Here is a 23,658-nt window from a genome sequence, read left to right as displayed (position 1 = left end):
GTCAGGTGCGGGTAAGGGGATGGGTCTGTTATGATGTGGCAGGGGTAAACCAGTTCTGCTGTAGGGCCCTGCTGCGGATGTCACTGATTACATTGCGCAGTTGACCCTTGTGCGGTGTGGTGCGGTGAGGATCTGTCCGTTCTCCCCTTTGGGGCTAAGATGCGAATGAATGTGTTTGAATGGATGAGTAAATGGGGAGTGTGTCGTCCTGTCTCGACTACCTCCCTTTCCTTGGGGGAAGCAGCCTAGGTATATAGATAGATAGATAGAAAACGTGTTCCTTGGTTGCTATCATTTCAACAGCAACAGAGTGCGGTTGGGCAGCTAAAACATGTGTATCGAGCTACTGCTTATGCCATCATCGTTAACACTCGAGATAGCGACAATGTCACTAGCCTCAGACATAACGTCCTCTTTTTCAATTTTTTCTACATTACTTGGCTGATTTCAACCCTCCCAAACTGTTATGTAAAGAGTTCTCAGCTCTTGGGTAATTTCCTGGTCACTTAGCAGCTGCAAGCGCTTGTGAGCAGAGAGAATCGAATTTCTTACTGCTTATCAGGAACGCAAAGTTGACGGACATGAACCCATGACAATGGCTAGTGGAATGTGGTGGGAAGGGAGATACCTGACCAGACTACACCACCGACATGTCAGGTTAAGCTGAGTGCAAGGGCTTCAAAAAGAGGTAAACAATCTTAAAATATACATTTCCCTCAACATTTTCCTTATCTGCTGCTGCTGTACATGTACATACGTTTCCTAAAGAGAAGGGATTGCCTTGATTTCAGTTACACTAGTCTTGTTTAGAGATCAAAATATTTTTCCACAGTTTCATGAGATATTTGAGACATTCAACAAATTAAAATAATCTGGCTTTATGAGAGTAGGAGTAAAATAAAATAATCTCTGATCACCACTGACTCAACAACACCTTGACTATATTTTTATGCAAATACTGGCGAGGTGTTAGCCGGTATTCTGTCTGAACTCTGGTCAACTGCCGGGGTTAAAGTTAAATGAAATCATCTGACTGGAGCAAGACTGTTTTAAACACTGTAGTGAAGATACATGTACTAATATTCTGACCTTGGCAACGCAGATGCTGGTGGGTTGGTGGCTGGTGTTCTGTCTAGTCATCACCACAGGGTTCAGGTCCTCCCTTATCGCCCACCTCACCGTCCAGGGCACATCACCACCACTAGATACCCTGGAGGACATGGTGAAGCAGGATGGATGGAAATGGGGCACTGAGGAGAAGCTGTACAAGGGGGCGGTCATTGAGTACTTCGTGAAGCACACTGATCCGGTGGTGCGACAAGTGGAAGCTGGGATAGAAGTAAGTTATATCCAAGCACTGTACTAGCATCGGCTAAGGCTATGTAAGACCCGTACTATAGTCAAGATGGGAATAGGAATAACTATGGTGTTGTATCAAAGTATGTGTTACAGTCTTCCCTCAACGTTCATGTTAAAAGAAGTAATTTCATTAATTTTCTAATAGTGAAATGCAGTGGTTAATCAAATGAACATGATTTAGGAAGTGTTTGTTTTTCTTTATACCCTACATACAGATTAGTGGTTTTAAAGCGATAAACATATTAAAGTGACAAAGACGTTTGAAGCTACAGAGCCATTTGTCAAGTGATAGACATCCAGTCTGAAGTGACAGCTAGCCATTACGAAAGACAGGCTATTATGATAAAGTGGCAGATCACTATTTTTTTCCCTGAAGTACCAAGATGTCCTGTAATATTACGGTACTCTGGTTACCACCATGTGAGTTTCATCATAGGACAGGTTTCACCAACTGGAAGGGTTAGGTACAGTCAATATTAATCCCTTTACCGAAGGGGGTCACCCTAGGCTAAAATAAATTCGTCTGCCAACATAAAAAATAACCTTCAGAAATATCTCATCAGACTGACGCAAATTCATTGCTGGTCTGAGTTACTACCGTATGTGCGGAATTTTCCCTGGAAGAGCTCTTAACTTACCAGCTGTTGGATGTAAGCTTAAAGGTCTAGATCTAAACATTTTGTGTTCCCCATTTGATTAATATATAAAAATGCACATTTCCATTAGTTCCCTCGTCGGTTGAGGAAAATGATCGCTAACGGATAAAATGGAACTTTTGCCATTACGAAGTTATAGTCTTCTTTTTTTTAACGTTAGACTCAGCCACTTCTAAATTATGTCACTCCTTGACTTCCTTAGCTGATAGACTCCGAAACGGCCCTGGCGAAAATCAAGGCGGGTGGATATAGCCTGATCGCATTCAGGAACTACATCTCTGTCATCGTTGCATCACGCCACACGGACTCCCGAGGACGATCACCATTCTACATTAGCAACAAAGGAATATCAGTCCTGGCCAACCTGGGATGGGGATTCCGGTGAGCTGCTGGAACTGTAATTTTAACGAATTCAATGGTGCATTTATTGCAGTCCAATATCTCTTGTCTCTTTAAACTGAGCTGAAAGCCATGTTTACCCAAATTAGGAGGGTAGATTTTGCTAGTAACCAATGAGAATCTTTCCTTCCTTATAACAACAACTCATCAACGTCCAATCACAATTAACTTTAACCTTATAAAATGAGCTAAGAGCCAAATGTACTCAAATGGGGCACGTAGATTTGGCTGGTAACCTAGGAGACTCGATCTTTCCATTTAACATCAGCACATAGACTTCCATGCAACTACAACTTATAATACAAAGAGTAGGTTAGTTCTGTCAGGTAAAAACAAACCATTCAAACAACTATTTACAAAAAGCCTTTGCATCTTCAGGAAAGGTGCGCCATTCTTCTCACGGTTTAAGCAGCTGCTAAATCGTATGGAGGGCGCCGGAGTCACCAGCTATTGGACTGATGAGGTGGTGGCAAGGCGCATTAAAGAGAACAGAGAGAAGACCCCGGTGGCCTCAATGGAATCTTTAACTTCTGAGCTGCTGGTACTTGTGTGGCTCTAGTGTTAGATTCTGTCCCTGTGATATGCCCATGATGTCTGCCCGTGAAGCAAGAGGTGGTATTTTGTTTTACTCGACGCGCGCGCGCGCGCAGGTGTGTGTGTGTGTGTGTGTGTGTGTGTGTGTGTGTGTGTGTGTGTGTGTGTGTGTGTGTGTGTGTGTGTGTGTGTGTGTGTGTGTGTGAACAAAGTAACTCACAATGTTTTTATTTGATTTTAACCATACTTTGCGGACGGACGTAATGCTGTATAGAGCAACAGGGCAAAGGTTAAGGTTACAAGGCTACGCCAGTGTTTCACTTGGTAAAGTCAGTTTACACATCGTCCATCGTATTTAGATCAATATTGATGGAAGGATTGAAAGTATGGCAACAGTAAAGAGACAAGTTTTGAGGACAATCATTCAAAGGTCAGGACCACATGGCAACATCAAAGTTTGACACGTGTGTCTGTTAACAAAATAATTAAAGTGCCTTTAATCCAGCTTGGTCTAAACTTGGTGGAAGAGTTGAGGTATCAACCAAGGGAATGACCTACAGTTTTTGAGAAACAGGTCAAATGTCAAGGTAAACAGCAAGACAAGCATAAACGGTGTATATCAGTTTTAAGAAAAGCTTTGTGGAAAGGTTCAGGGGAGGACAAGAACGGATTTCGATCTGAAGGCAGTAAAAGAAATACAAGATCACAGGAAAAGTAAGCAATCAAGTCCACATGGCTAGGTCACCTTAAACAGTGTCCGTCTGATTCAGAACAAACTTTCTTCGAGGGTTCAGAGCATTGCAGGGATGACGGAAGTAGATTCTGAGCAGTCAGTCGAAGGTCAGTGTCACAGGGCAGAGTCAAATGTTTGAGTATCAGACCAACTGATGGGTGCGCGAGAATTCCATTCTCTGCGTGCACACCTTTTTGTTCGTATTCCCCCTCCCTTTTTTTTTAATGAGACTTAACGTAGAAGATTAATCCCAGTCTTATCATACTCTTGGCTTTCGTGAATAACTAGGCTGGATGGTCTTGTATCCATAGTTGGCCAGAAGTTAAAATTGTTTCGCTGTACGATATTTCTTCATGGTTTCAAGTGTTTTCTTTAATCCTTTATTGTCGCTTCTACCTGAGACTATTTAGGTTGTGGGAAACGCTCCGGGTTCTGCATGGGATATAACAGGACATGTGGATAGAATGGAGAATAAGAGATTGACTAGGAGAGTGTATGTGAGTTAGGAGGAGGAGGGGAGAGGAAGTGGGAGACCGTAGACAAGACAGAGGAATGGTATGGGGAGGTTTATGGTAACATGGAAATCCGATAGTGGAGTACTGAACTAATGCCCCCATGTATTTCCAAATATTAAATGGGTGGATCTGATTTAAACTGTTTCTCCCCAGTGCCTGTTAATTCAGTAGATGTCTGGGGGACCTCAGAGCATTATCCCCTCGGTTAATCCTAGATTAGCAAGGTGGCGCCAGTCAGTACCATAGGCCTATTCAACTTTACCACACCGCCGCCTATGGGCGTCTGTGGCCGCCCTCCACAGTATTCTCAGTTCAAGGTCTGCTGTGGTCGTGCATGGTGGGTAGGTTTTGCTTCCGTGTAAAACGTCGGTTTTATGCTTCTTGGTCCATTTTTCGGTACCATCTTGCCACTAACGTGAAGTCGAGGCTGCATACGCTTACTAGTTAATATAATTATGTATTTCTGTGTGTTAGTTTGCAGCTAAAAGAGTGTTATACAAAAGAAGGTAAACAACAGAAACATTCAATACAGGGGGGGGGGGAAGTGGAGGAGGCGGAGGAGGACATGTAACGGTGCCCTGGGATGAGTCCGACGCTCCCACTGCTGCTACATACTTGACTATTATTTAGTTCATATAAATTATATTTTTCTTTGTTTTTCAGTAGTTTTAGGTTAGAACTCTTGCAAATACATTGCATTACCTTGAACAAATTTTGTAATTAAAATCTATTTAATTTTCATATTTATTTTCATTTTCCAAAGTTAGTACTGAATCAGGTACCACCTTGCCACTCATACTCAAATCCTGACCTTGCTAATCTAGGGTTAAAGAAGCTCCCTAACACCTCTTCCTAAGTGATTTATTTTTGGATACGGCTGACTGATATCATTTTGCAAGTTATTTATGCAGAGTACATTAATACTGGAAGGTTTTATGTAACACAGAAGAGGAGAGTAGGGTGAAATAGAAAATAAATCGCTTAGGAAAAGGTGTTAGACAGCTTCCTTAACCAACAAGAATAGTGGCCGTGGAGGTAAACAACTACCACATGTCTTATTCTGGGGGTAAAATGATAGGTGGCTAAAATTGTCAGTTTTAGCCCTTTCAGTCCAATGACGTATTAGTTCAGTTTATTCTTACCACAGCAGACGACTGTATTAAATTTCAGACACACCTCTATTATTGAAGGAGTTAATGAAATTTACATGTATACTTTCTAGCTTTTTAAAACCCTTCAGAAGTTATTTATTTCGCCTGGAGGTTGCAAGAATACACTAAAAATTAGTCTTCAGACCCTCGCACAGTCGTGAGGCACTGATCTAAGTCGTCCTGCCCCCAACAAGACCCAAACTACTTCATGAAGAACACAGCATCTAATGCCATTGATTAAGAAAATATTACCGAAGGAAACATTGACAATGCTGGATGATAACCACGTAACCGAATAACGGAGTGATGTGGAGCCTTCTAGTGTGCCTCTGTTAACTAAGCGGAGAGAGGCAAATGCAGCGTCCATCGGGGAACTAAACCTTTACAGACATCCCCCCACGCGTCACCATCGCGAGGCACTGTCTACCACAAGGAAACATCGGTCCATTGAGAGGCAGTTGCTTGCTATCGGCTGATGGGCTTGTTCAGCCACACAGACCGAGGTAACGCAACAAAATTCATGGAATGATAAATGCTATAGTCCTCTTAAGTCAACAACAACAACAACTGAACTAACGGTGGCATAAAAGGCAATGTGTTGTCTTCTGATGGCCCGTGGGTAAAGCCTGTGACAAAGAATTCATTTATGATAGATTTGGAAAAATCAGAGTTTCTGTGATTATTCCCTTATTTCCAGAACGAACCTCCCTATTTGAATAGCAGCGATTAGCAGCAGACAAGTTGCACTGGTAAAGTTGTTTTTGAAAGTATTAAAATTCGAAAATATGCCATAAAATGCATGTTTTGCACTTTTCATTGCTCTCTCTCTCTCTCTCTCTCTCTCTCTCTATGTACCGTATATATATATTATTATATATATATATATATATATATATATATATATATATATATATATATATATAAGCCTCTGTGGTACAGTGGTAGAGCGTGCGATTCGCACACGGGGGAACCAGGGTTCGCGCCCCACCAGGGTAATAAACTCTGGGAGTGTTCACCTGGCCACGTACTGGATTGGTTGACACAAGGGGTGCTGTGGTTGAACCAGTGTCGCTTACTATAAAGTATGCTTGCACCCAGTCGGCTTGCGCGGGCCGGTTACACTTGGTTCACAGACTACGCACACATCCAAAGCCACTCCAACATTACAATTACACTTACAAGCACTTCTCACCATACATACAATCTCTACCAGACAACTTAAGCCAATTGGTAGAGATACATTGGCTGTATCGTCCCTGCTTCGGGAGGGATAGGCCGGTCCTGCAGTGGACCTCAACGGCTGATGATGAAGATATACAGTATATATATATATATATATATATATATATATATATATATATATATATATATATATATATATGCGAGTTTATATTCCAGGATGATACGAAAGAGATAGCATTGGGCCTGAACCATCTCCAGGGCGCCTTCTACCTGCTGTTCTTGGGTTTGGGCCTGGCCTCCCTTATCCTGCTGGGGGAGGCGTTCGCCAGTTCCTTTTCATAATATCGGATAAACTTTCAAGCCACCTCAAGCTTGTCCACATCTTCACTCCGTCATCGTCTTGGGCCCATATTCTCGGCAGTTAGGGAAGAACATCTTTTCCGTAGCAATGTATTTTTGGATATGGCAGGTTATTATACGTCTGTTCGTTATTTATTCAGAGTATGGCGATGTTAGAAAGCTTTATATAACACAATATAGGACAGTAAGTTGTAATAAGCAAAAATAAGGAATCGCTTAGAAAAAGGTGTTAGGGGACTTCATTAACCAAAGAGAGCATACCTCTCCAGCCTTGACATATAATATATATATTTGTTAATTTTATTTATATATTTATATGTTTTGCTATCGCTAAAAGACTTAATTTTTTTCGGTCCGTTGACGTAGTTTTCATTTTACTTGTGTAAAGTTTAGATGACTTTCCTGTTCAAGGGAGGCTTTTCAAACTGGAAGGCTTGGATACGATCTTCATTTCCTTCTTCACCGCCAGGGATATCTTCCAATTTATACAATCGGCTGGAGGTAGCAAGAATAGAGTACAAAAGTACATCAGGTTTGAAGGTGTTTAAGCTTAGCCAGTTAATGGAGAATAGGGATATAACCATCTTTTTCCTTAAGAATGAAGTGACTTTCCATTGTTGATTATAATCAGGAAGTTGGAACAATAATGGACTAAAAATACCTAACCATTTCCAGCGATTAATGAAATGCTTAGTTAAGGACAATTAAATAAACTGTAAAAATACAAATAGTGTACATCTGTGGCTCTCCGTCTGCTGAAAATATAATTGCAGAGTGAAAATTTGGAACTTACTGAAGAAAAAAAGGACAGATGCATTTTTTATGTCTTTTCTTTCTTTTTTTCTCTCTTATTTTTTTTAGATCATCCTATCAAATCTTAAGTATCAAGAATTCCATCATTATTCGCAGTCTTTAGGACTAGGTTACCAGAAGTTATATTCCAACGTTAATGTTATGATCTGCATGCTGATTGTACTAGGAGAGGGAGAGGACCGTGTCACTGAGGTCTTAGCGGAACTGGTGAATATTATGGAAAAGGTAGGAAGTTTGGTGGTAATAAATATTAATGGGATATGTTCCTTACTTACTGAACCCACGCACGAAAGCTTGAATGTATTTGGGGTTGTTTGTCTTTCGGTCTGTCTCTCTGTAAGCATGGTTGGAAAAACAGAAACTATTAAATAAAAGTAAACTGAATTTTGCGTACTGATTTAGGACCATCAGATGAGAGAAAATTAATTTGAGGGCTGAAAAGGTCATAGGTCATAGGTCAAGGGCGAGGTCAGGTCAAACAGTATCAATCCAATTTGGTCAAACTTGGTGGACCTGCTAACGTGCAGGGAAAGGTGAAGTAATTCAATTTTGACAACACTGGGACAAAGGTAAAGGACACAGACCGGGGTCAAAAGATTAGCCAGCCAGCTCAAATAGGTTTCATTCGATTAGGATCATACTTGGTACAATAGGTTAAAGCTACCCAAGAATGCAATTATTGTTCATGCAGAATACAGGTCAAAGGTCAAGGACACATGGTAAGGTTAAATAATTTTGATCCGATTTTAGGCAAATATGGTGGATATGTTGAGGGCCAGGAAAGAGTGACAACATTCGATTCTGAGAGCAATCAGTCACAGGTCAAGGGCACCAGACATGGCCTTAAGGTCAACTTAAATGCCCGTCTCTACGATCAGTGGGTACTTGTTGCGTATAAGCACGCTACCTATCAGTTTCGAGGCCTGGTAATTAATCATGCTATGAACAGTAGATCAACATGATTACATCATGTTTTTTTTTTCATTAGTATACACAAGAATGACAGGTGTCTACTGATTGTGTTGACAGTCATTTGGACCGATTGTTCGGGTCACTTTATGAATGCCTCTTCTTGTTTAATTTGTTTCCCTCCTACAGCATTGCTGTAATCTTAAATCAATGACGTTTCTGCCATTCCCTCTGCCTCTGATAAGCGATTTTATTCTTATTAGGATAAAGTTTTCGAGTTGAATGAAGATGTTGCCTTCATTAAGGGACATTTGTATAACTGGTTAGCGAAGTCACACGTTATTCTTGGTGCCACCATAGGTAGGCGTTCCTCTCCAGCAGCCAGGTTATACATTTGTATAACTGGTTAGCGAAGTCACACGTTCTTATTGGTGCCACCATAGGTAGGCGTTCCTCTCCAGCAGCCAGGTTATTTAAGGTTACCTAATCCTTTCCAGCATCTGAAGATACGGGAAGTAGATGTTCTCCATAATTCAGTCCTGTTCAGAGATACATAAATGTTTTCACAATGAATGTTTGGCAAGACGGGGCAACACAATAATGATATGACTAATGCTCTTCAGGCCAGCTTAGACTGAAGAAAAATTATGTTCCAAACTCAGGTAAATTTCTAAACTTATATATGAACTACTTTTCGTCCATGTTAGAGGATGTAATGTTAATGTGATGTCCACAGAACATATGGTAAATGAATAATCAAATGGCATCGATTGATTATGAGGAAGAGGTAGCAAGACAAAGAGAGAACACATTGGGGTATAATTGGGAAAAGACAACTCTATGAAAGTCAGGGGATGATCGATATAAAACAAAGGATACACAAAGGTTTATAGGCTTGGTTTTGGCTAGGTTCAGAGAAATCAGATTTTTTGTTGAGAAATAGCTGGCAAATTCAGCTGTACTTAATGAGGCAAACACTGGCTGACAATAGTGATGGTCGTTCCTTCTCCTCCTCGTCCTCATCCTCAACATCACACGGACCTTTCCCAACCCAAGGTGGGGTGACGTTGGGTCTAGAGAGCTAGCAAAAAATATATATATATATATATATATATATATATATATATATATATATATATATATATATATATAGCATGAGATACTAACTGATGTTTGCCCAACTGAATGAGCCATACTCCCATTCACACACTATTTCATCCCCCGCAATCCTGGATCTGCCTGAAGGGTGAAAAACTTTCTGCACATAGCTTCACACATACCTACTTGACAGAGTCAGTCCAAAGACGGTCAAGTCAACAAGGGTTGCCAGACCCTGATCATACACTCTTCTGCAAAAATTCATCCAGTCAGTTCGGTCGTTTGTCAGTTCCCTAGTCTCGTTATCTCCTATACCCTCCTTTCTCTCACAAACTCATTTACCATATTTTTCTACTTTCTTCTAGGCCTAGCACATCTCCCACCTTCAAATTAACTTACATATAACCTTTTCACCCCTGAACTCACACCTAGTTCCTCTACATGCCCGGCCTACCTAAGCACACTCTCCTCAACTGTGGCATCCACAGACTTCCTAACTCCGCATGATGCCTGAATCACATGATTCCATATCCTATCCACTCTTTGCATTCCACAAACAATCGTTAACATTCCCATCTCCTCTGCTCTTACTGCTTCTTTTCATTTTCATGGCACACCATAGTTTTGCGCCCGTATGTTATAGTAGGCACTAAAACTCCCGTCTACAAGCCTCGTGCAGCGTCATACTCAAACATCTGCTTCGTATCAAGGACTTCATAGCAATAACCAGTTTTTTTCTCTGTGCAACTACTTTCCACTTTATTCACACATTTACCTCTCTTTTCTGTCACTGCACACAGGCATTTAAACTCTCTGACCAGTTTGAGTCTCTATCCATTCATCATACCATCACACTGGGAGTTGCCTTCTCTTATCAAGAGATCTTACTTTACTCGCACCTACATTTCCTTTCAAGGCACAACACTCACAGATATCTACAAAACTCGGCACCAGTCTGCAAGTCTCTTTTGTGCTATCTGCTGTACCTCTTTCACTATTCTGTATTTGGAGTTGGAAGTTAAACAAAATAATAATACTGTATATGTTTAGTGTTATGTCACATTGCTGTTGTTGCTGTGAGTGAAGGCTCATATGAATGTGGAACCGGTGGACTGTGGACTGAAGTTCCCTTTTCTTGATCCAAGTGATATAAAAATATCTTGTTAATAACCTGTTCTGATGACTAAGTAGTTCTTTTACTCAGTTATGCAGCATTCTTATATTACTCGCGAATATATTTCTAGCAAAGAGAACAGTCGTGGAGTATCGTACTTCTACTTGTCTAAAGAGCGTCATTAAACAGGCGAAAGTGGTCGGGAATAAAATTCATCTCTATTTCACCCGTGTTTTCTTCCACCTCCTCCCCATCAGTATTTTTGTTTTACCCATTTATAAATGAATCAAAAACAGTAAATTCCAAACTAAACAGTCTCACTACCCTATCATCAACTCACCAGAATGGCCTTCAGATTGCTTTCCAGTCAAGGAATTGCCATGAACCTAATCGTGGATGATGTGCAGATGAATAAAAGTAATGCAAGGACAGTGGCAACCAAAATATAAAACTCAAGAACCAAAATCGGTGAGCATTCAGCTAATAGTTAACCCGAGGCGTCCCGTCGACGTATGGATACTTTGCAACATTTTGCATTTGCCAGTCCCGACGATGTACTGGTACGTTGCATTGCAAGGTTCATAATTTGCACAATTTTCAATTTCCGCGCGTGATTTTTCGTACATATACACGGGACACCTTCCTTTATTCCTCTACAAGATGCCAAGCAGGGACAATGCCTTACACCGCATAACCTCCCCCCCCCCTGCATGCCATTGTCTCGGCAATTCACCTGTTACCAGTGACCTGGCCAATGAAGACATTCAGGGCCAGATTGATTCCCCAATCGATGTCAATGTGGAGGACAAAGTTTACATAGCATTAGAGGAAGAAACAGTCAGAAAAGATGATCAGGTAATGTGGCAAAAAAAGGTCAGGTATGGTGATGAGTTAGTGAGTGAAACAATGCTTATAATGCATATATTACTGTTTGAAAACCAATATACTCTCATACTACATATAAATTCGTACCTAGTAAATAAATATATACCGTTTATGAGTGGTGTGAAATAGTTACCCTCCCATAGAACTCGTTTTCTTTGGTGCCAGCCTGTTAGAAAACCCAATAAGGTAGGAAAGTACTACTATCTGGATTGAGTATTTTAAACCTCAGGTGAGCGTTTTCTCTATGAATTTTGGATGTTTTTCACCAAAAGCGGAGGTTTTAGCCAAAAAAAAAAAAAAAAATGAAAATACCTCGGGATTGGGGGGTGTCGGAGGTGCGAAATAGCTCGGGACGTGACGGGTTAAATGTGAAGAAATATTTTATCATAAAGATAATAATGGTAGAAAAGGCCATTCTTTCTTCATATTTTTTTTTCTGGAGCTTCCAAAATGCTTGATAGTTTTTATTATATTCCAAGACTGACCATAAACCCGACATGTATCTAGCTGTCATAACTACAAGAGGAAACCAACATATTCGGTAAGAGATGCTGCACTTCTTCAGCAATCTTAGGAAACATTAACCCAATAGCTGCGACATACATCATCTGATGGAAAAGTGTAGCTGCGATGTAAATCACATGAGCAAGCTTTTTTTGAAACGGATGTGATGCATACTTCTCCCATATGTCCTCAGTACTTCACCATGGCTAATTATGAATTCATATTTGTTTTTCCTATCCTTTTCCATGCACTCTTTCAGTTCAAATGAACAAAAATTGTTTTTGAGTTTTTTTTTTTTTTATGACATAAGGGGTAGACCAGGAATGTCCTCATTACTTCGCCATGGCTGAACAAAGGTAAACAATGAACTCATATTTGTTTTTCCTATACTTTCCACTCACTCTTTCATGTCATTCGAGAAAAAATTATTTTTTCCCCCTTTTTTTTTTTGCACATGGAGGGGTAGACCAGGAAACCCAATACCACAATAATTGTCAGATTTAATAATTATAACTGTACTTGTCCATAAGGCCACTGATAAATTTTTATTCTTTATATCCAGATAGCCTACTGTACTGTATGCCTTTGTGCCAAGGCTTGGATGACTTTACAGTATACAAAACACTAAATGAATATCCTACAAAACTGAAATAGCCTCTTAACAACAGTCACTTATGCTACACACCCTCGTGCCAAAGTGAAGCCACATTCCTATTAGCTACTACAACCCAAGCAACTAGTAAATGAGAGTTATCAGTAAGTTTTTCATTATATCATACACTGATCGCCAATGAATCAAGCCCTGCCACCATCTTCTGTGTTTGTGTAGTGCCTAACAGCTGTTTTGCAAACTACTTGAGCCCTGGGTAGGCCGCGAGTTAAGTAGTTTGCAGTTTCTGTGAAAAATAAATAATAATAAACACAAGAAAGGTAGGAATGTCTGAAAACAGGTTAAGTACATGGTTAACTGAGTGGGAAGGAGGTGAAATGTAACCGGATCTCTTTCCACCAAAAACTGATACCCTCATACATATACAGTGTTAACAAGAAGGGGCACTCAGTCTGAAACACCCACACCCACCAGCAGGTTTGTGGGCCAAGTAACTGCCTTTGTCCTGTGGGCTTGATCTCCGACAAATTACTGGCAGTCAACTAATTTCATTCTTGCCTAGCCTTTAGTCCTTCCACCAACTTTGGTTAAAATCAAATAAAAAAATCAAATAAAAACTGCTTGAGTTGACTATACCCAGTGAACCTGACCTATGACATATCCCTGTGACCTTGATCCTTGAATGATTATTCTAAAAATCGAACGTATATACCCTAGTTTTAATCTGAGCTTTCCCCATAGGTTTGCCTCCACCCGATAAAAAATTAAGTTGGTCGTGCCATGTGACCAGGATCCTCGGCCTGTTCTAAAAAACAAAATAAAATAGTTCATCGTCTTGGACGATCCTCAACTCGTCCAGCCAGTATGAGTTAAGTCAGATCAAGACAGTCTGCTATTTTGCTCATGTATAGATACACGGGTCGAATTTTGATCTTGCCCTGCGACACTGACTTCTGACTAATTGTGCTCGGAACAGAATCCTTTTGTACTTGCTTACCCCTTTAACCTTCCAGTAAGTCTGGCTCAATCAAATCAAAGCTGAGTCGAACAGTCCGCATGACCATTGATTTCGACCTTTCCACCTAAATTTGACTTTTGACTGAATATTCACGAAATCGAATCCTTTTTTTCTTGCATTATTTATGCCGTTCCACAAAGGTTGGTTTAAATTTTATAAATAATGTTTAAGTTGATCCTTTCATATCACCTTGTCCCTTGTTCTTTTATTAGCAAAAACAAGTTTGTTTCTTGGCTGACCATCAACAATTCCACTTAGTTAAAATCGGATAAAAGTTGTTAGTTCTCATAAAACACACACACACACACACACACACACACACACACACACACACGACACTCAATCTTGCTCGGCAAGAGAGGATGTAGTAACAGTATGCAAAGATTATTTACAGAACAAAAGCCAATGAGTGATTTTGTATGTTACGGAATAAGAGGTAAGTCAGATAATCTTTGCGTCCTTATCCTTTATTATTCAGGATAGTATTGGTGTGGTACACACACACACACACACACACACACACACACACACACACACACAAACGTTATGGGGGACGATGAGATTCATATTCTTTGCATTCCTAGTCACCTCCTGTCAGACTTAGCAAGTAGGCATAGGCCTATCAACAAATGGTTTGTAACAATAAGGGAGGAGGATCTCATAATTTTAGACCTTATGCTGTAGTTATTTAGCTATCCTCCACATTTACCTTATATGGTTTCTTTGTTGTACAAGATTGCTCTTTGATTAATTATGATGTGGTTAAAAGTCTGACCCGCTAACAGAATTTCTGTACATTAATTATTGCCGGCTTAGTGAGGTGCTAATGTAACTCCCAGTGTCTGGTGTGTGTTTGTGTGTCTGGGTGTTACCAAAATAGTTGAAAATCAAGTGGGCAAATTGTATCCAAGCATTATGGGCAGTATTCCGGGATATATGGTTTGTTTGTTAATTATGGCAAAACTGCAATGATATGCCTCTGATTGCCAGAGGATTTCGCATGAAAAAAATACCCTCTAACTTTTACTTTTCTTGCCATTACTCATCATATATTATCGTACCCTTAACAAAGAGAATAGCTATTTAAAGAGTAATTTAAAGACTTATTCTCAATGATCTTCACCAACATAATTCCCGTTAATTAACTGAGTCAGTTACTTCTGAATGTAAGCAAGATTTTTAACATAGTAGGAGCAAAGAGAAAACTCTTCTCTCTCTCTCTCTCTCTCTCTCTCTCTCTCTCTCTCTCTCTCTCTCTCTCTCTCTTGATTTTTGCAAGGCTGCTAGAATATTCCTCTGAATGCCGGAGGATTCATGATTTTTTTTTTTTTTTTTGATGATGGCGAGTGATAAATATTCGTGGGCGAATGCACTGGCTTTTATTCGAAATGTATTTGTATGATATACGATCAGTACGTGATAAGTTAAAAATATTTATGATTCATTCGCAATCTTTTCTTGGTCATCAGTGATGTTCAGAGTAAATCATTTATGTTGCTCGCTTACTGATGCAAGACAGTTGTGTGATTTGACAGAATTCTTGCAATTTCTCTGTGCTTTTTTGGCACGAGGGTATTCAAATATTGTATCGCTCGAGATGTGTGTGTGGGGGGGGGTTAGTACAGCTGAAACAGATCCAATTTAGACCAAATTTATGGAAAGATTGACAATCAGTCAAGGGGTATGTGATACTGAGAACATTGGTCAATGTTCAGGGTCACAGGCCAAGTCATCTCAAGCACTTTTGAAGCGATTTACATTACACATGGTAAAAGAGTCGAAAGGCAGGCAGGGATGAAGTCATTTGATTCTAAGAACAATAGGTGCAAGGTCCAGGGCACAGAGTAAGGTCAGATGTTCTGGTATTTTTCTCCTTTTCGTTTCTATATGCTGCAGACTAATGGCTGGGGGGAGTAAGCAAAGATGAAGTGAGGCGTTTTTAGAACAATAAGTCAAATGTCAAGGTCACACCGCAATACACACTCAGTTTTGATCCCATGGGTTGAAGATCAGGCAAGGTTAAAGAAATTTAATACTGAAAATAATCGGCCGAAGATTACGGTCGCAGAGTAAGGACAATGATTTGGCCATCAGACGGACTGTAGGGTATGGGAATTGCGCTCTAAATTATCATGTTTATTAAATTATTATTATTATTATTATTATTATTATTATTACTGACCTGCCACTTGCCTATTCTCTCCACACATGTTTATCTTCCTAACTGTAAGGGATTCGTTCATTCATAGTGTGCACTTATGCCATAGCGACATCAGTGAGGGGCATAGCTGCTACAAGACGTGCCACTTGTCCGCACAGAAAATGTGTTTACTGAGGCCTGCTGTACTGTACTTGCTGCTGTTTTTACCTTCCGTATAGCAAAGTGGATGATTGGAATATTTCATAACCATAACCATTTCCAAAGGGCAAAGGCTTTGCACACTCTTCAGTGGATTTGAGTTAATCTGGGCTGACCTAATTTACCTGAAACGATCTAATAATATGAATGAAAGTGAATGACCCTGAGACGACGAGAACTATCCCGACTGGGTCTAAATAATATGGACAATCTGCATGTGCTAATGGGAGCTAGAGAGACCTAACTGGTGCAGCCTGAACGGATCTGAAGGACGGAAATGGACCTAATAACCTTAATGGCATAAGTTAGGAATAAATGGACCTAACTGAGCCGGAATTGACCTAACAGGACCTAATTAGTACGGTGACCTGAGTGAGTCCGGCCGAAGTTTAATAACCTAAACAGACCTAACTTGATGGGAATGGACCTCACCGAATCATACTTGGCCTTACCGGATCTGACTCGTCCTGAAAGGATGCAAATCAGATTAATCAGAAGTAAATCTACCTAAATGAAACTATTTTTTTTTTGTTTTTTTGTTGGGAGGAGGGGGACAAGAAAGAAGGAACCAAAGACCAGGAGCTCGCAAGATTCTTCCCTCCAAGGGAAAAAAAAAAAAAAAACATGATAAAGAGAGCCAAATTCAAGATCCGTTCATTTCAAGATGACTGGACACATTGCGTTTGAAAGATTGGAGATCATAGGCAGAGGGAAACAGTTCAAGAGTTGACTTGTTGCGTACATAAAGGATCAGCAGTAACGATGCATTAGAGAGTTCGAGAGGAAAGAGATGAAAGTTTGTTGGAAGACTGATTCAACGCGCCCGTCGTAGTGGTGGAGGGATGAAAGCAGACATTTCAGATGAGCGGTGACCATTGCAGCAGCGACAGAAAAGAGATAAAAATGCAACAGTGCGGCGAATACGGGTTGAAGGGAGCCAGTAAGAGGAGGTGAATTCTATCCATCTCTCTATTGCCTGATGCCTTAATCCCGTAAGGGGTGGCCACAAACAAATCGCCTCCATGTCGCCCTGCCAAACGCCATTTCACTGCCTTGTCCCCGGCTCACACCCCCTTCTCTCATATACTTCTCCACTCCATCCCTTCATCCCATCCTCAGCCTGCCCCCCCATCTTCCCCTCTCCACCCGAGTCGCATACACTCTCTTTGTTCGTCTCTCGCCCTCCATCGTCTTCACATGGCCAAACTACTTCAATGTATTTCTCCTAATGCTTTCCGTCACATCCACATCCACACCACAATGCTCCTTCACTTCCTCATTTGTCAGTCTGTCTCTCCATGCGACTCCGCATGTTTCTCTCAAATACATAATTTCCAGTGCTCTTACTCTTGACTTGTGTCCTTCCAACAAGGTCCAAGCTTCACTTCCATACGTTAGGGATGGTATCACAATACTATCATGCAGTGACTTTTTTTACTTCCATGCTCACTTCCCTGTTTCTTCTTACTGCTTTCAAAGAACCAGCAACCTTTCTTCCCTATTGTACCCCTTCAAGCATTTCGCCCTCTAAACTTCCATCCTTATTCATCACACTAAGCACGTACTTAAACGCACTCACATTTTCCATTTCCTACTCATCCAACCTCACTGTACATTCAGTGGCTTCATGTCTCTCCAAGACCATAACTTTACTCTTCCCAACATTCATCTTTAGATTCCGTTTCTTACACACTTTCCCAAACCCATTCGCCAAGCCTTGAAGCTGCCCTTCGTCTTCACTTAACAACACAGTATCATCTGCAAACAACAGTACAGGGAGTTTCCAAACACTGCCTTCTCTCATTAGGGTCACTCCAAGATCCACTGCTCTACCTTGTATCTCTTTTATAACCTTATCCATATACAGATTGAACAACCATGGAAACATGACATATCCCTAGTCCAATCCAACCTTCAAAACGATAAATTCACTCAGTTCACTATCCACACGCACATCAGCCTTAGCACCCTCATACATACTCTTCATGGCATTCAAGAACTTCCCATCTACTCCATATATTCTTAATACTTTCCAGAATCCTTGTCTATCCACCTTGTCATATGCCTTCTCCTAATCCATGGAGGCTGCATGCAACTTCTTTCCTTTCTCTAGAAACTTGTCCACTAAAGACCTAAGAATGAACATCTGGTCTACACAACCTCTTCCCTTCCTATCACCTCCCTATTCTTCTCCAACTACCTTGTTGAGAAGAGCTGTATGCAGGGAGCCTCCGCGGACATGAGAGTTGTTCGCTACACAGGGGCGAATAAATAGCCTCGAACTTTACCTGACACAGCATGAATACATATGAACGATCTTAATGAACCTCACTGACCTGAATGAGCCTAACTGGATCAAAATGGACTGAACTGTATATGAGTTATCCTCAGTGGACCTAACTTGATTTGAGTGAGCCTGAATGGATGAGACTGGCCTGAAGATGCTCGAGTGGACATGGGCGAACCTACTGTAACGTTATCAACTGATCTGAATGGTCCTGAACGGAAGGATGGGACTCATGGTGAAGGATTAAATGGTGGAGTGACGAGGGAGAGTCGTGTGTCGTAAGAGGAGGAGCCGTAAAATGTCTCACCAGAAAAATGCCCAGACAGTGATTATGAATGGAATGAACAATGTGAGTTTTGTTTACTCTTAGTACGTTACTTTAAGAAAAAAATCATACTCGAAATACACGCGACTTCAGAAGGTAATATTACAGACCAGCTGTGCTGAACAGAATTAGAGAAATTACTGGTGGGCGAGAATAAGAAAAAAAGCTGTAGATTCTGTGTTCACATTTGTAGTTTTTATTTTCTCTCTCTTTTTCATATCAACACTTCAACACAAAATGCACCGGTTTAAGAGACAGAGGGTCGTTTGAAGAAGTCTGTTTATCCCATAGTTACGGTACGCCTTACATATTTTAGCAATGCTGCTGCTAGACGATTTTATGCTGTCTAAAAACGACTTCGAACTGGAGGTAATTTCGGCAAAAATAATTCTGTTGAAGGGAAAAAAAGTAACTATAACAGGATTTGGATGTCCATACTTCTTATCAACATCATCATCACCACCACCATAATCATCATTATGAGAGGCATCATTATCTCAACCATCCTCTTTTTTCTCATCCAAGGATATAACATAAAAACTTTGATAATAAAAATGTAGTCAGCCGATCAGAATACTCACCTACTGAAAGTGTGTATACGGTAATGTGAAGATACAAGGTCCGATATGAGGATATACTTTTTCTACGACTTCAATTCTTTGATATTGCTGACAGTATCATTTTTAACTAAAGTTCGTCTTCACTAAACCCACATACAAAGTCACACGACCAACCAATCACAACCTCTCCTTTTGGTGATATCACAGAGGGGCGGTGCTTGACATTTGTTTATATACCGCTCTTGAAGGCAAACCACACTTCACTCTCTCCCTAGCAGCATTAGCAGCAGCAGCAGCAGCAGTACCAGTCTTTCTCCTGATATTCTCGTGAGTATATACCAGCATCCGAGGGAGGAGGTGGTGTGTGCTATAGGCAGTCTCTTCTTTACCTCAGCCTCTTCACAAGTAATTTTTTTTTTTTTTTTTTTTTTTTTGCTCGACTCTGGGCATAGGCTTCTCAGCCTGCTCCCAAGGCCCAGTAATCCTCCTACATATCATACACCTCTACATGCCACCACTGCCTGTTATCTACGCCTTGAAATCTGTGAAGTAATTTTATTTCAATATTTTTTTTTCTGTCATTAATGGTCTTATACTGCTCATTGTTGGATCTTTGGCTGGTAGGGTAAGTACAGGATATGTATACCCGCTACAATTCCAAAGTCTCCTCCAATCCGAACATCACTTTTCTGAAATTTAAAAAAAAAACAAGGAACTAAAGTAAAAGGAACAATACTAAGCACAAAGCATGAGCAAGCCCTCATGTCTGGTGGCTATTTATGGAAGACCTGTAACTGACCAGCCTACTTCCCACATTACAGTGTATTCACCAATGATACAAAAAAGTCATACATGTTCCACCATCATCACATGCTTCAGAAATAATTTACAGACACTTTGATTTTGTCCACAATATCCGCCCTCTATTTCAATAATGCGACCCGTAAAACTCACAGGGACTTTTTATAAATTTCTAAACAATTAAAATCAATAACATGTAATAACTTTGATTTAAGTTGTCTACAATGACAATGAAAGGAAATTTAAAGAATCTTCCCATACTGTTTCTTCTGCAAAACAAAATCTCAGACTCAGTAGGGAACTTGAGGATTGTTTCCTAGTGAACTGGGACCTGCACTGCAGAGTGGTGGATGTGCGTTGTTGAGTGGAGGAATGATGGCTTACTTTCCTTGTCAGGCATGGGGGTGGTATAAGCTCAAAAGTATGGTTCTTACTGGGCAGCCCAAGAAATGTCTGGCGGTTCTTTTGTCGGGACTGCTTCTCACTGAGTGCGGATCTAGTAACAGATAGATTAACAAGCCTTTAGAAAAGCTAGATAGATAAAAAGACAAAAGAAAATCAGAATGTTTGAAAAATAAGGAAATTAACTTGACCTCATGAATACCTCGTCTTAAGCCGAATAATTAAATGACACCACAGTACCAAAGAATTTCGTAGAGGGTGTTTCGTGCCCATTCATCACGGTAGGAGTCCAGTAGGTTGAAGAGAATCGTGTGGCATTAGATACAACTTATTAACACGTAATCGTACTGAAGGCATGAATGGAATGTGTTCGTAACCCTTTCGCTGCCAGAGATTTACAAGATGAATTAGAATCCTGAAATGGTAGAAAAAATGTAAGTAAAAATGAATCATGTCACAGAAAGGGTTTTATATAATTCAGCAACTGTTTATGAACACAGATAGTAAAACATCATTGTATGCAAATTTTTGATGAGGACTGAGTGGGAGTAGAATGCTGGTAAAAAGGATGTGCAATCGACCCTAGGTAGAGGAAGCGAACATTTGGGTGGACTGCTTTTTGAAAGGATGTAAAATCAACCCCAGGCCGAGGAAGGGAACAGCTGAGTGGACTGCTGTTTGAAAGAATGTGAAATCGGTCCCAAGTTGAGGTATAAAACAACTGGGGGATTTGATTATTTCTAAAAGTCTTAACTGAATAAACTGATGTTCTGCAATATCGAACATGTCATAAGAAAGACCCTCGCTAATACTCGTTCAAGCGGTAAACAAGCGTGGCGCCATCTGTTTCTGTAGTAGGAATACAAGATCTCAAGAAATGAATTGTAAGGTTTACACAAAGTCAGATGCACTAATAATAGAGCCAACAGTAGGAAATCCAATTGTTTATATGAGGTTTGGAGAAGGAAGGTGTCATACAAAGAAATATAAAGAGTAATTATTATAACCGATGCAATTTAACGGGATTCTGACTTAGGAAAGTGGCAGAATTAAGGACTAGGTCGGACAAAAAAAAATAATAATAAACAAAAAAAGAGAAGAAGAATAAAGATGCTAAAATGTGAAACTAGCAGAAGATTAGGAATGTGTAATGAATATCATGTATAAAGAAGTTTCAGTAGGAATTATACAAGAAAGAGGATACAATATTTTCATGCTAAGTGCTGTACAAAATCTCCATGAAAAAGCTTAATTGGGTAACTAACTGAAGAACTGAGTGGATCCCGAATTCGGACTATTTGTTAGTCATATACAAGTTCAGGAGTTGGATGTTCGAGTTTCTGAAAATAGAGAGGCAGTTATTTCAAGCTCTGGTCGGGCTGAAAGAGTCATAGCTTAATAGATACGCAAGCACCCTGGAAACTGCTGCGGCAGTATGGAAGGCAGAATATCAAAGAACATTCAGGTTATGAGTGAATGTTGGAATATATACGGACAAGGGTGAGGAGAGAAAGGGATGGAAAATGAAGAATGCTACTAAATGAATGATGACGTGAAACATGTGGCGTGATTATGACGGTAAATTTTAATACTATCTTTGACAGGCCACAAATTGATATAGCTCCCTGAAGTGTATCAGTTGAGGAAGTCTAAAGGAAGACGTTTACTGGATTTACGAGTGTAGGAAGACCAACAGGTATTGATGAGGTATATTTAGCATTAATAAATTTGAGAAAGGGTGTACCGTGTGTACGTATTCTTATCTGTTAAGAGGCTACCTAGCACCTCTTCCTTAGCTTTTTTTTGTTTTTAAATCTCTGGTTAATATATTTTTGTACGTTATTTATGCAGAGTATGGTAATTATGCATAGTATGGTATTGTACGTTATTTATGCAGAGTATTACGAGGACGTAAATATATAACGGAAAAAGACAGTAAGGCGTAATAAGCATAATAAATCACTTAGGAAAAGGTTTTAGGGAGCTTGCCTAACTGACGAGAATACGGATTAAGCTGAATGGAAATTGCACTACAAGGATTAAAGGTGTGGAGTTATAGCGGTAGTGAAAAGAGACTGTAACTGCATCCCTGTACAAATGTAAACGTGTCCGAAATAAGAGGAGGGTCTATCAGTGTATAAGTTTTTGAGTTCGTAGGTAGGATATAAACAATAATACACTCAGAGGGAAACACAGGTACCAGGTTGTCGAGTATGCGATGAACAGGATGGTGTCTTGAGTGGCAGGGAATGTGTTCTATCTATCTATCTATTGCCAGACGCCACAATCCCGTAAGGGGTGGCCATTTGACTTTGAATTATTTATTTTATGGGGAGGGGCACTAATCCTCCACCAACCCACTTGTTGACACGTAGGGAGCACGTATGGTTTGGTTATATGGTTACCACCCAGCGTAGTGAATGGTTTCTTAATCAGATATAATGCAGTGAGGTAGGTGTGGGAGATGGCATATGAGAAGAACTATCTATATATCTATTTATTGCCAGACGCCATAATCCAGTAAGTGGTGGCCGTTAGAATTTGAGTTAGTTGTTTTGCAGGGAGGGGCACTAACCCTCCGCCAACCCACCTGTTGACACGTAAGGAACACATATGGACTTGTTATATGGTTACCACCCAGCGGTGTAAATGGTTTCCCGGCCTACAAGAAACCAGTAGGATTGTCACTCCCTGCAAAGCAACTGAAAAGGAAAGAAAAGTAATAAAAAGTGACACGAAAGATTGGAGAAATGGGAAGACCGGAGGGCAGACACCGAAAAGGAATGATAAAGGTGAAGGATAAAGGTGAAGGAAGTAGGTAGCACTACATCAAGTGAGTGGATGATGGTCGCCACCACCTACCACCAGTGAGAAGAACTGCTTGCTATAAATGAACGAGGCTACTGAAGACTGATTTAAAGCTATGTGAATGTTTTTGCAAGGATAAAAGTGAATGGAAATAGGCAAAAAGTGAGAGTTAATGAAGATGGTGAGTAATAATATGATTTACTGTCGAACTGGTTGAATATTTTAAGTACAGTATTTTCTTTCATTAATTAATTCAGCTCAATGACGTCACCAAGA

The 23,658-nt window shown here is 40.3% G+C and overlaps 1 protein-coding gene across 1 annotated transcript in view; it reads left to right on the top strand.

The window, feature by feature from the left end:
- Positions 1 to 23,658, top strand: part of LOC145397144 (uncharacterized) — a 65,599-nt gene that overhangs the window by 40,860 nt on the left and 1,081 nt on the right. The window contains 6 exon segments of the mRNA XM_080270341.1: positions 1,103 to 1,339; positions 2,218 to 2,396; positions 2,793 to 2,955; positions 6,746 to 6,853; positions 7,799 to 7,934; positions 8,453 to 8,628. Coding sequence (XP_080126467.1) covers positions 1,103 to 1,339; positions 2,218 to 2,396; positions 2,793 to 2,955; positions 6,746 to 6,853; positions 7,799 to 7,934; positions 8,453 to 8,628 — 999 coding nt within the window.

Source organism: Coenobita brevimanus, chromosome 40, assembly GCF_032717465.1.
Source record: "Coenobita brevimanus isolate Jiangsu-jjx chromosome 40, ASM3271746v2, whole genome shotgun sequence".
NCBI lineage: Eukaryota > Metazoa > Arthropoda > Malacostraca > Decapoda > Coenobitidae > Coenobita > Coenobita brevimanus.
The sequence above is the reverse complement of the archived record's forward strand: the minus strand, read 5'-3'. Positions and strand labels throughout refer to the sequence as shown.